This window comes from Acipenser ruthenus, chromosome 3, assembly GCF_902713425.1.
Source record: "Acipenser ruthenus chromosome 3, fAciRut3.2 maternal haplotype, whole genome shotgun sequence".
Lineage (NCBI taxonomy): Eukaryota > Metazoa > Chordata > Actinopteri > Acipenseriformes > Acipenseridae > Acipenser > Acipenser ruthenus.
In genome coordinates this window covers 26,761,939-26,779,137 of record NC_081191.1, presented here as the reverse complement: position 1 = coordinate 26,779,137, position 17,199 = coordinate 26,761,939, and the positions used below count along the sequence as shown (strand labels likewise).

Below are 17,199 nucleotides of genomic sequence, written 5' to 3'. Positions count from 1 at the left end.
AGTCAGTGGGTCCTGGTTGGGTCGCTGGACATCCCGGAACATAAATGTGCTGGAACTGCAAGCAGTTCACCTCGCCCTTCAGCATTTCCTTCCGGTCCTCCAGAGCAGACATGTCCTTGTCCGCACGGACAACATGTCAGTAGTAGTGTACGTGAACCACCAGGGAGGACTTCGGTCCCTGGGGTTACACCACATAGCCATTCGGCTGCTGATCTGGGCACAGAAATACTTGTTATCCCTCCAGACTGTTCATCTCCCGGGAGTGGTGGATTGGGCGGCAGACCTCCTCTTGGGGGAAAGGTCCTCAACCATCAGAATGGAGACTCCACCCTCAGGTGGTAGAGCGCATTTGGGAAGGTTTCAGGGAAGCCCGAGTCGATCTCTTTGCCACAGCTACAGAGGTCCACTAAGCGTTGACGCCCTAGCCCACAAGTGGCCCAGGATGCTCTTGTATGCATTCCCGCCAATACAGATGCTCCCGGCCTTCCTAGAGAAAGAACGGAGAGAAAAAGCAACAGTTCTCCTGGTGGTCCCCAAATGGCCCAGGAGAATCTGGTTTTCAAACCTTTGCCAGCTGCTGCGAGGCCAGCCTACGGAGATCCCGCTACGTATGGATCTCCTCAGTCAGACGAGAGACACCCTCTGGCACCCAGAACCGGACAGCCAGAACCGGACAGACTCCAACTGGGTCTGGCCCCTGAACGGGACCGTCTGTCTGCCTTAGGGCTCTCAGACGCAGTCGTTAGTACACTGCAGAATGCTAGGGCCTCCTCCACAAGGGCGTTGTATGCCTATAAGTGGAAACATTTTCAAAATTGGTGTATGACCAGAGGTCATGATGTCATCTATTACCCTACAGCAATTATTTTACAGATTCTGCAATACCTGCTAGAGGCGGGTCCATCCCTGTAGCCATATCTGCATGCCATGTCCCCATTGACTCAGTGTCCCCGGGCGCTCACAGTTTAGCAACCCGTTTTCTGAAAGGTGCTCTGCGGTTACGTCCTCCCCAAGTGGAGCCTAGACGTGATATAGGAGGATGTCACTAAGGCCATATTTGAGCCTATACCTTCCATAGAGTTAAAACATCTCTCTATTTTTATTCTTATTTGCCATCACCTCCGCAAAGCGGGTTAGTGAGCTACAGGCTCAGTGCACAGCTCCTGTATGCGTGTTTGGGATGATGGAAAGAGGATGTCGTTGCACACGAACCCTGCTTTCCTCCCTAAGGTGGTTACGGCTTTCCACTTGAATCAGTCAGTGGAACTGGAGGCTTTCCATCCTCCTTCTTTTGCTTCGGAGGAGGATCATAGATTAAATTCCCTCTGCCCAGTTAGGGCATTGAGAGGCTATATGGATAGGACAAGAACACTGCGTCAGTCTGACCAGCTCTTCGTCTGTCATGGTGAAAGGACCCAAGGTCAAGCCCTCTCGAAGCAGCGACTGTCCCACTGGATTGTGGACCCAGTCTCGACTGCATATACCAATGCCGGCCTACCCCCACCTGGCTAAATCATGGGCCCTCTTTAGAGGCGCTTCATTGACAGATATTTGTACTGTGGCTAGCTAGGCTACTTCACAAATATTCACCTGGTTCTACCGACTTAATGTGGTAGATCCCTCTATGCTTTCACTAGGCACAAGGGTCCTTGAGGTTGCACGTTCGCACCACCAACATTAGTTTGGAGGAAGTGTGACATCCCCCGTCTGCTGTCTCCGATCACGCTCCCTCGTGACGGCTTTGATATACTATCCCAAAAGTATGGTTGTTAGTCGTCTTCGAATTGAAAGGGAACATCGGTTCCATGAAAGGGAAGACGACCAACAAACCGTGTGAGGACGCATCACTCGCATTCGCGGGTTCGATGCAAAAGAGAACGTGATCTCCGCGGAGTGACTACTTATTCCCTCAGTGGGCGGGACCGAGAATGTCACTCCCCGGAGGGGCCTATCGGCAGCTTGGACATAAAATGCTCAGTAAATACATGACCTGTGGCAGACATATCCTAAAAGTATGATTGTTGGTCGTCTCTTCTTTTTCAGGTAACCTATCGTTTGCATGCATACCTGCGTACAACTTATGTGAACCCGATTTTAAATCTTGTTTTGTATTATTTCTTTCTATCCATTTTCAAATAGCCTAAACCTTAATTCCCTGTGTTATATAAATCCAACATTACAAATGTTATCCTCTATGTATTTAAGTATCTTAAGAGTTATGTGAGATTGAAGCAAAATAAATCAATAATAATCAATAATGAATAAATAGATTGATTGATTGCAGTGGTAACCAAGAAACAAAAGCGGAGCACGTCTCTATTGAGCTGGGAGATACAACTGTATTTTGTTTTTATTTACTGTTAAAACGTCGCCTTGGATAAAGATAGCAGCTAAGTAAATAAATAATAATATGTCAGCAAGTTACCCATCATAGTATACAACAAGAGTAATTGTGACAGGGCGGAAGCCCTGCACATGGGAAATATGTAGTTTATTGTATATTTTTGGGTTAATTGTTGTAAATAGATTGATTTAATTAATTGTTTAACTGCTGTGGTGCTCCGCCTGGGACGATTACCTGCCTGCGTGGAGCAGCAGCTGAAAGCAATCAGATGTTGCAGCAGGCTGGTGGGCGTGTCTCAGCGGAACATCAGTATAAAAACATCACGATCACTATGATCTGGGCTTTTTACAACAGTTTGTTGTATTGTTTTATTTTTGGTGTTTCTACAGTCTTGTAGCGTCCTCTGTGCACTACCATTGCTGGTAGCGTCACATGACATTATTGTTTCTTTTTTTGTTTATGTGTTAATAAATACTGAGTGCCGTGCTGGTGTGTTTCACTGCACTTCTGTGTCTCCGTGCCTCCATTCCGACTCTCACCTGCCTGCCTGCCTGCTTCAGTGCGGGAGCAACACGTAAGAATGCCACAATAATATGTAACTAAATTTAGGAATACTAACTTATTTATGAATAGCTTCAGTATCAAAAGATAATAAATTAACTACAAAGGATAATATCTGAAAGACAATATTTAAACTATTATTGATTATATATGGATGTTAAAGCTCCTTTATTTCACTAATAGAGTACCTTTGTCAGACAATGCATACAGACCACAACTAGTCTAGCACATGCTTAAACCATGCACCATTTTAATCCCTTTTCTCAATCGATGAGTCGCGTGCCCCCTACTACCTTGTAAGTGCCACATACTTCAAAACTAATTGAAAACTCTTTTCCAACAGTGGACAATATTTCAACAGTCGGAATGAAATAGTTCCTAAAAATGGTAAAAGGAGTTTAAATTAAAAAAAAGTGTTTGTGTTACATTGGTATGCATTGGAAACTGCAAATATATATATATATATATATATATATATAATACAGATAATGGAGATAGATAATTGTTTTTAGGGTGGTGTTCTTTTTAGGCAAAACATTAAGCCACCACTCAATCTGAACTGGCATGTAGATGTTATTGATAATAGAGAGCATCTATCTCCATGAATGATCGTAAAGGATGATGCTCTTAATGAGAACAGTACATTTTGTACCCTTGACAACTGACATTCGGGAGCATTAACAACAACTAAGAGATTTATAGGCTACATAAAAAAAGAGGCTTAATAGTTGACTTGAATTTTTTGACCAAAAACATATTTGGATGGCAAGGCAATACTGTACCATATTATATAGTGCTCCACAAGTAGCGATTCCATTTTGACTAGAAAGATCAACAAGTTTGTCATGGTTTAGACAATACTGCTGCAGATATTAATTATAAGAACAGAAGCCTATACTGAAGGAAATGTGCTAAAAGGGCTGCAATCAATGACACTGTATAGTTAATGAACTTTGTGACCTTTAGGAAAATGTACACTGCTTAAGCAATCTCTGTGTATTTAATAATTTAAACTAAGGGAGAAAACAGAGGCTTGGTTCAATAAAGATGAGAATATTTATCTGTCTGAAAGACAATTGACATTTTATTACACTGAAAAGATCAGTCTCTTAATTATGTAGCCATTCGTTTTTGTGTGTTTTAATAGAGACATAATAGATCAAGCATTTGCTAGGTATTGGACTAATGAGAAAAAACGATGCCCAATATGAAGTCACCATGATTCGTTAAATTAAATGGGGTTCTGGGATTATTTTTATATACAGGTATATCTATACGTTAGTGGGTTATATTCTCCACCCGTACGTGATCATTATTATCATGTTGCATTTATGGACACAAATAAATACTGATGGGGGGACGGGGACTCAACCTTGCTAACTATTTTGGTTAACACTGTAATAGACGTATATTAATTTAAATGCATGGGAAATGTGTAAGCAAAAACCAAACAATAAGCCTTAATAAAAGAAAGCAGGGATACAAAACCGTTCCAGTGCCCCTTGACTGAAGGAGTGTGTAAATGAGAACCATAACAGTTGCATAAAATACCTTTGAAGGGATAAAAGGGAGGAAATCCAGGGCTTTTTAAAATAAATACTGCAAATAAGAGGTTAAATTCTACTTAACTCACCCCAGGAACAAATGTAAAGATATTGTACTTCTGATTCTTAATTGCATTCCTTGGATATTTCTCTTCGCATTTCTCAGGGCAACCCAGCCAGACCGTTCGTGCTTTGAGCTCTTTCTTCCTCCGACAAGTGTTTACAAGCCAGTCACAGCAACTGTCCAGGGAAAAGAAAAGTAATCTTGTTTAGACATAACACTTTAACATACAAAGATATGTTGGTATACAGTGTGTATTCAACCAGTCAATCTGACACCAAGAATAAAAGTCCAGAATATGCCACCACTGCAAAGAAAACTACATTGCAGTTACAGTTACACTTTCATTGAAATGCTAGAATTGTCTTTTGTTTTATTTAATCTAAGAAAAAAAAATGTCTTTGTATTACACAGCACAGGGCAAGACCTTTAAAAGTACAGGCATCACAAAAAAATACATGAAATCAAGACACCAACGATATGTGAAAATAGGCTGTCCCTCACTATTTATTATACAAATTGAATCCCAGACCTGTATTGGGAGCCATGTTGCAATAAAGGATAGAGGAAAACAACTGTGACTACCTACACATGGCCAAACATTATGGGAAATCAAGGGTATTTCCACAGCTATTTTTCTGGACAGCTCTAATCACTCTAAAATCCCATACAAACACAATTTTAATATCTGTGGATACATTAGGAATGATTGGCAGTCAAAATATGGATAAGAACAAGGTTTTGTTCTGTGCGTTGAAGCTGTAAAACATAGTTGAAGATGGATCTTCATGAAACTTAGCATTCTTTTGGGGAAGGATATGAACCAGGTTAGTGAGTGATCTTTATAACAAGGGTGAAATAAGTATTTACAAAAATAGGATGAGATATATAATGTGTAATCTAGGTTGTGTAACTGGGACATTCTAAGACAGGAGAAAGACTGGGAACAGTAACAGTTTAGATTACAAAATAAATATGTATTAATTAAAAAGCAAATGCATAGAAAATCAAATTAAGTCTGCACACCTTAAAAACGGTTTGGGTGAATTTAGCACTTACCAATTTCAGCCAAGGCTACAAGTACCTAAGACCTTTTTATTGTGTTATAAAATTATTAGATTATCAACATGTAACAAATGCAGCAGGTGTTTTATAGCTCAGTGCTCTGGAACAGCAGAGATGACAACTTAGGTAGCAAGTTACACTGCCAAAAATAAACATCCAGTAAACCATTTTGTTCGCACAATAGCGTCTATTCATAAAAGTACTTGCCGACTGTCCTAGGTAATCGAATTTCATTTAAAAATAACGAAAGTCGTTATTTTTAAAAGTGAAGGCCGACGACTGTCGCTAAGCAATTTATGAATGGGTATATATTCATTCACGACCGAAATCCATCTCCTTTTGATGACATCATCAGCTCTATAAACATTCACTCAGTTCTGTCGTTAGCTGTTGGGAACATAAAGAAATGGAAGAGCTTGCCTGTATGATGTGAGATTTATATACTGTAGGATGCGATCGTGTTCAGGTTATTTAAATTACCTTAATAACTGTTAATGTTCCTTTGCTTTGCAGGACATATGCAATTAAATGAAAAACACTTGTAATTATTTCAATTATTATTTCAGCTTAACAACAGATGCAGCATTTTTTTTTTTTTTTTTTAATATTAGGCAGTGTTAATCACAAGGGCATCAACTTTTATACAAACACAGTTTAATAAAAAAAGCTGTAACAATTTGTGTGTCTTGTATTTATTTATTTATTTTTTCACTGGGGGGAGGGGGGGGGGGGGGGGGTGGGATTTGTTAAATACGGTCAGATAACTTTTTTTGACAATGTCATTTTGATGCTGTCGTTAGTTTAGACTCCACCGCACCCAGCGTTCAATAACTCCAAGTTGTTGACAGCATTTTGCTGTCATTCACTCTTATGAATAGCAGGTTGACGCTTACGACTGAAGAAAACTTTATGCTAATGAGGTAATCGTTAAGCTTTATCTCAATTTGTTTAAAACATGCCTTCATAGACGAAAATCATTGGGGCTTTGAGAACTTTATTTATACTAATTTGTTTGTATTTTAATAAACAACAATAATGGGAGTATGTATAGGGAGTGATTTATCTGCCTTTGCTTCATATCTGCAATGTGTTGAATTAACATGTCTAATGAGAAGTTAAACCTTCATATAAAATCTCTGACCGTTTTATTCTTGTACTAGGATGTGGGATCCTAGTACAAGAAAAAAAAAATGGTCAGAAGTTGAATTATCTTAAAACTTATTTTAAGGAAAAAGTGAATTTTGAAAATACTGTAGTATTACTAGTAGGCTAGATAGTTCCTAGTCCAGGCCGCGAACACTCTTTTTAACTTAGCAACACATTTTACTTTGCATATTTTATCCTTTATTATTTATAAATCTATTTTTATAAAATATCTAATTATATGTAGTGCTTTGGTAACGTTAATAAAACAAACTACTTTTCCTTAAAAAAAATGTTTTAAGCATTTGACATTTTAAATGATCTCAAAGGTTAAGAAGAGTGGGAATACCATAGCAGAGTGGCCCAGAACCTTGTGTACGTTTAAGTGTCAGGCACTTCTTAAGTGTTAAATAGGCATACTTTCTGCATAAAATATACTATAATAATTGTGCTCTACAGGTAGCGTTGGTAACGAGGCCAAGTGCAGTTCAGAAGTCCTGTCATTCCTCAAAGATCAGCATTTTCCCATGCTTCTGCATAACTAATGTGCTGCAGATTAATTGAGTGTTTAGACCATCTCACAGCCCAGATTAGTCCAAGCATTTGATATCCCCTGCGCTTCATATGGAAATGTCATTCAATGGCACTATTTTCATAGAGACAAAGTGTTTTTGATACGTCAAGGAATGAAAATCTCATGAGAAAGAAATCAATCTGGCCAAAAGAACCTTGGAATATTGATCTGTCTGCATTATGTATTACTAATTTTCCCAAGCCTAATGGAATTTTTAGAGTTTTCCTGGGTGTAAAAAAAATATTGAGTCCTGTATTAAACTTGAGACACATTGTTAACCATTGTAAGCTCCAGAGAGATTAAGCTATTCAGGTCCCTTGACTTAACCATGGGCTTCATGGAACAGAGAAAGAAAACACACAACATTTATTGCATATCTTTTCAATAAACACCCAACAAATGTAGCTTTCCAGAAGAAGAAAAAAAGTAGTGTTTTTTTTTTTCATTGCAAATATTCTTGTGCATGTCAAAGGTTAGGACAACAGTAATTACATAACTTTGGTGTCTGAGGTCATTAACAATGTTCAATAACTTTTTAGGTTTGCATAATATACTGTTAAAATGCTTTTTCATACATGCTAAAGTGAAATATTATGAAAGACAATATTGCAGTTTAATTTATGTACAAAAAAATGTTAAAAACTAGGCTATATCATCAAGTGCAATTCAACTCAAAATTAAAGTGCACTAACAAAAAGATATCACTTCAATACCATTATTAAACCATCACAAACTGAGTAATAGCCAGTAGAAACAACTCAATAATCAAACAATGGCTATGGACACATTCATTGGAACGGTTGAGGCAAGGCTGTGCATTAACAGCTTGTGAAAAGTTGACAAATAGACCTAAAGTTATGATATATATTTGTACACTGCACAGTATTTGTATTACTTTTTTTGGATCAAGCAAAATCAAGAAACTTTTTAAACACACACCCACAAAGTACAGTGGGCTGATCGGAGGGAATTACAGTAAACTGCACACTGTATAGCTCTTATACAGGGCAGGTTAAAGTGCATGCTGGCAAAATTCCAGGTCTTACCTACCTACAGAGTTCCAAGAATGTGCTTTAATGCTCAACAGGAAGGATCACCATTCAAGGCGTCACAGGGAAGCTTAATATTCATTTTATGCCCAAATGGGTACCAAGTTACGAACAACAGTGCACCATGAAATAGAAACTACAAGTACAGTATTTAATTTGATGCATTTAACTTATGTGTTTAATATTACTGATGCATTGTACACTGAATAAATATTTGCTGGAAATGTCTATGGGAAATACATTTCAGCCTCATGCAGAGTTAAATATGTATATTAGTTAGTACAGAGTAATTTACAAAAAAAAAAAACCTTAAGCCGAAAAATGTACAGTAGATTACAATAATTATTCAGTTAGATTGTCTATTTCTTATAGAGACTCTGAAATGTTGTGATACTCACTATCTTTTTTAAATATAACAACCAATGTGGTGCATGCTTTTGTTTAGGAGAATGGATGCTTCTCAAACAAATCTTGAAGGGCTTTCCATGTTTGATTAAAATAAACGTACTCTATGTATCAGGCCACCAGACAAATCTGAATAGGCAGTTCTGGAAAGTAAATGTGGTAGAAGTCTATTCAGACAGCTATTTGCTACACATTACCAATGAAACAGGCCACCATATTTGTTACAGCTCTCACAGTAGACAAAATAAATTCCATTTTAAATAATTGAATCTCTGTTGATTAATGAAATGTATACAACCTTACAACAGGCTCAAAAATCCTGAAAAATGTATGTTTGTATTGGACTTTACAATGTTTTTCTACATGTGCCAGTATTTGATAAATGCCCAATTTATATGAAAGATTGTATGCACAAATGATAGCTGTTTTAACACAGAGAATTTGAAGCAAATTGTCGAACTATTCTGCTTAAGTTATTTATTTATTATTATTATTATTTTTATTATTATTTTTATTATTATTTTTATTATTATTATTATTATTATTATTATTATTATTATTATTATTTTTATTTATTTATTTTTTTTACAAAAAAAAACACATTCATAATCTTAAAACTAAGCATAACTTTAATTTGTGAACTGTGGAAAATGTCATCTGTTCAGCATAAAAGCCTATAATAAAGCTGAAGTTAGAAATATTTCTATCTTACAGTTTAAACAATTTGCTCTAGTTCTTTCAAACACAAGTAAAACATAGGAATAAAAATATACAGTAGATCAGTTCTTACTTTTACAGTAGCCTACCACTGTTCTTTTTGTATATAGATTTCATAAAAAAATAAACACTTTAATTTTGTAACCTCTGTACAAAGAAAATAAAAAAGTGCCCAAAATGAATGTTGCATAAACACCTACTGTATCAGGAGCACTGAAAATCAACAGATGACCTTCATTCCCGTTGTGAAGCCAATTTCCTCTTTTCAACCACCGAACTTAAGAACGATGTTAGTGAACCCTGGAGACAAAGGTCTACTGTAGCTTGAGAATGTTCTCCCTGGACTTGTGGGGCGTCTGACCAGTAGGGGTTAACTAAGCCCAAATGATTTTCTTCAACAGCCCATTGTAGCACAAAGACCAATGCATCCCTCCAGCCAAGACTGGCAACTCAGCAGGACCAGGATTTGAACCAGCAATCTTGTGATTGTATGACTCGCAGGGCAGGATTTTCAAAAGTTCGTAAATGATAACTCCAGTGTTAAATCAAGAAATCGGTATGTAGCATTGATTTTGGCATTTTCAAGCGTCATTATGCCTATTTTGTTATTAAATAGTCTTTCTAATGTGATTTCCGAAATTAGGTTAATTTATGAAATAATGTTAATATCTAAATGAGCAGGGCTTCTTGCGTCAGAATTTATCAGGAGTGAACTTGCACTTGGAAAAGGAGAGTTTTAATTAATGAAAGAGTATATAACTCACCTTGAAACAGACATTTAACAGACCGCGTATGTGACGCTGATGATACAGAGAGAGCGTGTACAGGTTTAATTTCTAATTCAATATTTGTAGTTATGAAAATATGTTAACCTTTTCTATACTTGTGGTTATGAATGAGATTTATTCACTTATTTTAACCATTTGTAACCTTACGAAATGTTTGTTGTATTGCTAAAATGATATACCGTTATTTGAACCCAGTGACTACCAAGAAATTATCCATGCAAACTTTAGCTTATTTGACTTCTGCATACATACATTATATGGCAGCTGACCTCTACTGTAGATTTTATTTGAATTATACAACTGAAATCTTGGTATAGAAAACGGCATATTAGATATTACAATATAGTTTCCTCAGGTGATTGCAGATTTGCAATGCGTCCTTGGCTTTTAACAGCTGTGTCTTATCCACACAAGAATGATGAAGCCATCAAGGCCACAGTGATGCACTTTATGTACAATGTACACTTTCACATTCACATGTTTGTATGCATATAAAATGTTCTTAGAATACTGTAAGTGTTTGATGGCTACTTCTAATCATGTTGAGTTTATTTATCGTGGAGTCGAGTAAACAGTACCAGAGAAAATGCAAGATTAGAGGAATTCAGCAAACAATTATAAACAAATTGTGTATTGGGTTAGGGAGTTCTATCGTAATTTTAAAAGCTTAATAAATATATAATGATGTGTTACATACATGGGATACACATATAATAACTAATAATTACAAACACCAATGGCACTTGAAACATGTATTTATAGCCTACAATCGTACATACTAAAATACACACAAAAGTAGATGTCATCATAAGAAAATAAATTACAACCAATATACAGAGATGGCTTACAGTATTTTTCTTTCTTTTTAACCAAAAAAAGATAGCAAAATGCACATTGAGAGAGTTGTATAAAGTAAACTGCCAAAATATCCCCCCAAATGAGGGTAAATTACTAATGGGGTCAAATGTTTTATTTATTTTTTAATCCGTGCCGTCCGATTTTTACCCACACGCCAGATAATTGTAAATCAACATTGTATATGTGAAGTGTTCTAAATAAATGTACATTCTGGATGACAAAATGCACAATTTAAATGAAGTTTACAAATTATACACAACATAGATATTCCCATTATTTTTCATTTCCGTTTGGCTGCTGCTCACTGGTGGGAGAGCCGTCTCCCTGTACGCTAGTAGTTTCCATAACAGCAAATTATGCTTCCATTCATTTTTCTTGATCTCATTAACATGCATTTTGATTAATGAGTTCCCCTTATCTAGTCGTCGAGACAGGAAGTGATCACGGTGACCTGCGACAATTAAGCTTTTTAACAAGAAATGTGTTCATTAATAACCTCATCGACTCAATTTCAAGTGTCACTAGGGATCCTTAGTAGAATACCTTTATTTAGATGCATTTTTCATTTGAATATTTTTTTATACAAATATCAGGGGGCATTTTAGACATGTACAGACAACAGTATGCATATTTAGGATATCACAATAAAAAACAATAGCATCTTCAATGTCAGTTTACATTAACTGAAGTTCTGAAAATCAAATCAAATTTCACCCCTTGAATTCTTATAGACAAATATAAATGGTTTTAAATGAGACCATAAGTGTCGTTGTTATTCATCTTGTGATTGAAATAACAGAAATCATATAATCAGGGTTGGGGTCAATTCCGAATTTGTTGGTAAACTCCAATTCAATTCAAGAATTGGAATTGGAATTTGAATTGAAAAAATCTTCAGGATACAGAATTGGAATTGGAATGAAAGGAAATAGAATTTAATTCCATGAAATTCCACTCATTTTAAAAAGGTTGAATGCCACATTTATTTTATACATCACTATAAACAATACTGATTGCAACAGCATTAATACATACTTTCAAATACATACTTCAAATATATACTTAAGCATGGCTCAAAGCTTTCAAAACTTAGTATTTTGCATTTTTGTAATGAGATGTTTAAGAGCTACAGAAGTCCTTAATTATTTGTTTTTAAATCCTTTCGTTTTTCACTCCTGTGTTGTTACATGCCACTCATTTTTAAAAGTTTTATACTGTGTTTTTTTTTTTTGTTTTCCCCCTATACTTAACATGTTTTTTTTTGGCGTTTTTTTTATCTCATGTACAGGCTACACGACACAGAATTTCTGCACCAAACCAAGTGATGTACATGTGGTCTGTGCTGAGGTAGGGCCTTTTGAGGGTTTGGTGAAAAAATATTAAACAGCTCCTGAGTTATAATAATACAAAAGATAACAGTCCAGCATCCAGGACTTTAACTATGAAATCCTCTCAGCTAGGAATCCTGCCCCTGAAGGAGTGTGCTTGTTACACAAGCCGTTTGCTGATTAGGTCTTCAAAACTGTGTGTAACTGACATCACGTCACTGTGGGATCTGTAGTTCTGGGGGAGCCTGTAAACAATGCAATCACTTAGACACACACTCCTGTTTGAACTACAGCTCCCAGAATGCGTATCAAACGGCTTGACAAGTGTTGTTTTGTTAGAACAACATGACAATACTTTCACAAACGCAGCAGAGCATCCAATTTTACCAGTCAATAAAGACTAAAGTAAGAAAAGTGTCAGTCAGTAATACAAGGTGAATGAGCATTTAAATATATACTGTACACAGAGGCTGTGGACCGCCACTTAATGTGAGGGCAGCAATAAATAACTTAGAGAAATGTTAATGCTATTGGACATACCTGGTACGTTCTCAAAAGCACTCGCTCAGTGCTGCCTTCACACCAATACTGACTATTAATCTTGTAAACACGCACTTACTATCATACTTATAATCAAGGGGCATTCAACTTATTTCATAAGGTATATTTGCAAAAAAAGAATAACTGCACCCTTACAGTAAACTTTCGAATATCCATATGGGGCTCAGATCAGCGGGAAGCATTGTCTCCTCGAATGACATTGAAATGCAACTAAATCCTGTATTTTGGACCTTGGTGATACTGCAACAGGACCGTCACAGCCTTGTTTAACTGTGTATCCAAAAACTGTCTTTGGTAAGCATCAGAATATTAAAATGTGTTTTCATATTTAGAGTACAGTAAGCAGGCAGATGCGGTTTTCTGCTTTCCTTGCAGACACTTTTTCAGAAGTTCAAAAGACTGAAAATGGAGTGAAGAACTGGAAAAATCTAAAGAAAAAACTTCAGAAACATTCGTAATCTGTCACCAGTGTTCTGAAAGGTGGCATTTGTTCAAAGAGTCGAAGGACTGTATGGACGTTAAACCAGCCAAGCATTGTCTCCTCGAATGACATTGAAATGCAACTAAATCCAAGAGCATATATTTGCAGAATGAAGGCTCACACAGGGTAGTTCACACAGCATAGCTCACACAGGGTAGCTCACACAGGGTAGTGCTTCGTGCGCAACTCGTAGTTTACGTAGTGCTTCATTCACCCTCAACACCCCTACCACGTCACCATAATGCCCTGAACCTTAGGTTTAGGGTTAGGTTATTGTGTGTATTTAAAGTTATGGCCAATACCCCACAAACCTTAGGTTTAGGGTTAGGTTATTGTTATGAAATAAACTTGGTTTTAGTACCTACATTTTCACCTTTATGTGATTGGGCTGTAGCATATAATGATGACGTCTATTACGAGTTGCGCATGCAGCACTACCCTGTGTGACCTATGCTGTGGGAGCCTTCGTTCTGCAGCAATACTCCTGCAGCACTACTCCTCTCAATTTAAGCCTCTTATACGCACCGCCTATGATTGTATCATTATTTAAAGTATCATCATTCAACTGATAATCAAATGGGTGTTCTCAGATGCTCTATTTTAAATCGTGGAAGCATATTTTATCATCAGTTTTTTTAAAGCTTATAAATTACGTGAGGGTGGCCAACTTTCCCAAAATATCGCAATAATATGGTTTACAATACAGTCAGCACTCGGATATCCGTTACCTAGATACACGTCAGTCGCGTTTTACCGCCCTTGTATTAAGAATAAAATCAATCACCATTATATAAATGTAACAAATTAATGCACTTACCCGTCACACGCGATTTCCGACTCCGTCAATATTTTTCTGATACAAAGCCCCTCTCCTCAATGTTACAATGTACTTTCTTTATCTGTCACAGCCCGCGTTTTTTTTTTGTTTTTTGTTGTTTTTTTTAATCGCATGCCAAATCAGTCTGTCCAGCGCTTCCTCCAATTTCCCATAACGAAAATGCAGCAAAAACAAAGCAAACGATACAAGCTAAGGTAATATAAAAAAAGTTAATCATTAGTTTTAGATACTGTGATGCATTTTTTAAAACGTGTGATCTTTAAATTGCAACTGAACTGTCACATTACAGCCTTATCGAGCACTACACTCAATTTTGAATACTGATTTTGGATACTGTTTTAATTCTGGAAACTGGTGGTGGTGTTTTTTTTTTAAATTTTGTTAAATTGCATTTCCTTTTACGTTTTATGCAGTTCTGTGCATGGGTAACATTTTGATTTAATTTTGCTGTTGGGTCATTAATGGGGAATTTTACATACTGCTACAATACGTACCAGATTTTAAAGTATTGTAGCGCTGAGCTGCAGGGTTTCCAGGATATAATGAGATAGACAACAGTTGCGGTTCAAAGCAGTAGGAAACCGCTGTATTATTTTTGTTTAGCTTTTAGTGAACAATTGCTCTCATTCCGCTTCTCTTAACTCTCTCTCAATTCTCCCACCGTCAGGTCCAGCTTCTCTCTTTTAAGTTTCAGACTGTCATCTCTACACTCTATGTCCCTCCCTGTTCCTCACTCATTGGTCCAACACTACCTATCCCTGACTGGTCGTGTCAAACCTGCTCCCACCCCCTCAGTGACACACTCACACACAGGCAGTCTCAGCTCTCACACAATCACCAAAACATACAGAGAACGCTAACAGATCTGAACAAGAATAACACAGTTTACAAACACACATTATTTACAGAGTACTCCCATCCCCTTCCCCAGTCCATAATCAGGTCCATTCCAACATTGTCTTGCAAATCAGCTGCCCTCCTGCTACAGCATGTACTGTATTACAGTCCACATGTTGTCTCTTTTGGCAAGTGATATTTTCAGAATTATATCGTTCTGAATTACAATACTTCTTCTGTTGAAAATATAGTACTGTACCAACAAAACCAACTACAGTACATCTAAATGGAAGCCTACTTATTTTAAAACAAAGTTATTTCAGCTATGTATTTTTGACATTGTATCTTTTTTGTTTTTCCTGAAAAAACAGACAAGGGTTGGAACGGGCCAAAATGAAATAATCAGATATGCGTCACTCGTTAAAAATCACTGAAGTCAACATTTTATAGGTTTGGATATGTGAGTGCTGACTGTAGCGTAAATGACCTCTGTGTCAGTCTCTATCTGGCAAACACCCCCTTAGAGTTCATTTTCTGCCACATCAATGGACATGGAATGTATTACTTATTTATTCTGACTGGCATAACTGTTGACATACACCAAGTACCAATAAGATATTTTGGGGAGGAAATGGAAAGCAGATAGAATTGGAGTGTTACACAGTAAGACAGTAAGCAAGATATTTGTTGATTTTTCCAAATTCAAGGTGTATCTAGTATCCTTCTAGACAGATACACAATCATCTGATTTCAAAAAGCTTGCACAAAAAGCACTCATAAGCACAAAGACACACCAAAGCTCAATACTTTACCTGGTACAGAGCAACTTCCATCCACCCAGCACAAACCACCCAAGTCCTTGTTTCTTCTGGGTAACTCTGGCCCTCGGTAAGGTGTGATAGTCGCTCTCGTCATTTTCAAAACCTTCTTCCGACATCATCAGGGGCATCTCATCCAAATGAGATGACTCATCTTCTACTTGATATCTGTCACAAGGATTACAGCGAGCATGCAGTATATCAGACAAACACATAAAATCCATCACCTTTTTAACAGCACCGCTCAGCACACACACATCAGGGACAGGTTAGACAAAAGAAATACTGGTATACAGTAGACAAGTATCCTCAGCTATACAGTACTGTAGCAATAATGTGTACAGCCACACATTAAGGGCCAAATTCACCAAGCATTTACCACCCAAAAATTGTGTTGGAAATAAATAACTCAGGAGGTTAATCTACAGCAATAGCTGGTACCTTATGTGTACCTTAGTTGTTTCTTGTTGGCTTTTTTTCCACAAAAAACGATTCATTGGTACATTTTTATGAACGTTTAAACTCTATGCCATATAGTAGTTTAAACAATCTCTGTCTGTGTATAGATATACATATAAACATAGACTCACTTTTTTCTTTGTTAAACTAACAGCAGACTGTTCGCTTGACAACGAGACGGGATTCTAAGCATTACGCACGACTAAACATGAAACGGTACTTCACTGCAGACGCTTTGAGCTGGATTAATCAAAACATTTTTTTGTACAGTTCTTGAGATCAGTTACTTAGTGTGGACAGGGCATACAAGTAAATATTCTTAATATTGCTGCTTAAGCCAAATATAAGGCAGGACTGGAGTGCACCTTAATCAATGCTGTTATATTGCAGAACAGTTTTTTTTAAACAAGTAAGTATTTCACGGTCATTTTACTGCAGTGTAATAAATTACCACAAATATGCATGTCTGAGTCCCTTTTCTATTCTGTGCGTCCTGTGAACGCAAGACAACATATTTTTCCATCTAGGACGCAAAATTTTGCGTTAATGCGACCTCTGACTAAGGTGACTAGACGTCCCAGCATTTTTCCCAAAAACTTAAAGTCCCAGTTTGCAACCATGCCAAATAGCACTCCTATCAAGTGGGAATGAGCTACAAGTTACCTATCATTATATCTTTTGCCCATGAAATGTGGTAAAAGTAAGGAGGACTGAAACACGGCTTCCAGTACAGTAAAAAAAAAAAAAAAAAAAAAAGAAAAGACATCC

General features: G+C 37.0%; 1 protein-coding gene across 4 annotated transcripts in view; it reads right to left on the bottom strand.

Moving 5' to 3' along the window:
• atp9b (ATPase phospholipid transporting 9B) overlaps positions 1-17,199 on the bottom strand; it is a 162,680-nt gene that overhangs the window by 120,046 nt on the left and 25,435 nt on the right. For 3 of the 4 annotated variants that reach the window (XM_059012751.1, XM_033992394.3, XM_033992395.3), the window contains exons 2-3: positions 15,967-16,140; positions 4,539-4,689 (exon numbers count right to left, since the gene is read on the bottom strand). In XM_059012751.1, coding sequence (XP_058868734.1) covers positions 4,539-4,689; positions 15,967-16,140 — 325 coding nt within the window. The remainder of the gene's footprint in view (positions 1-4,538; positions 4,690-15,966; positions 16,141-17,199) is intronic. The other variant, XM_059012752.1, reaches the window with a different exon arrangement.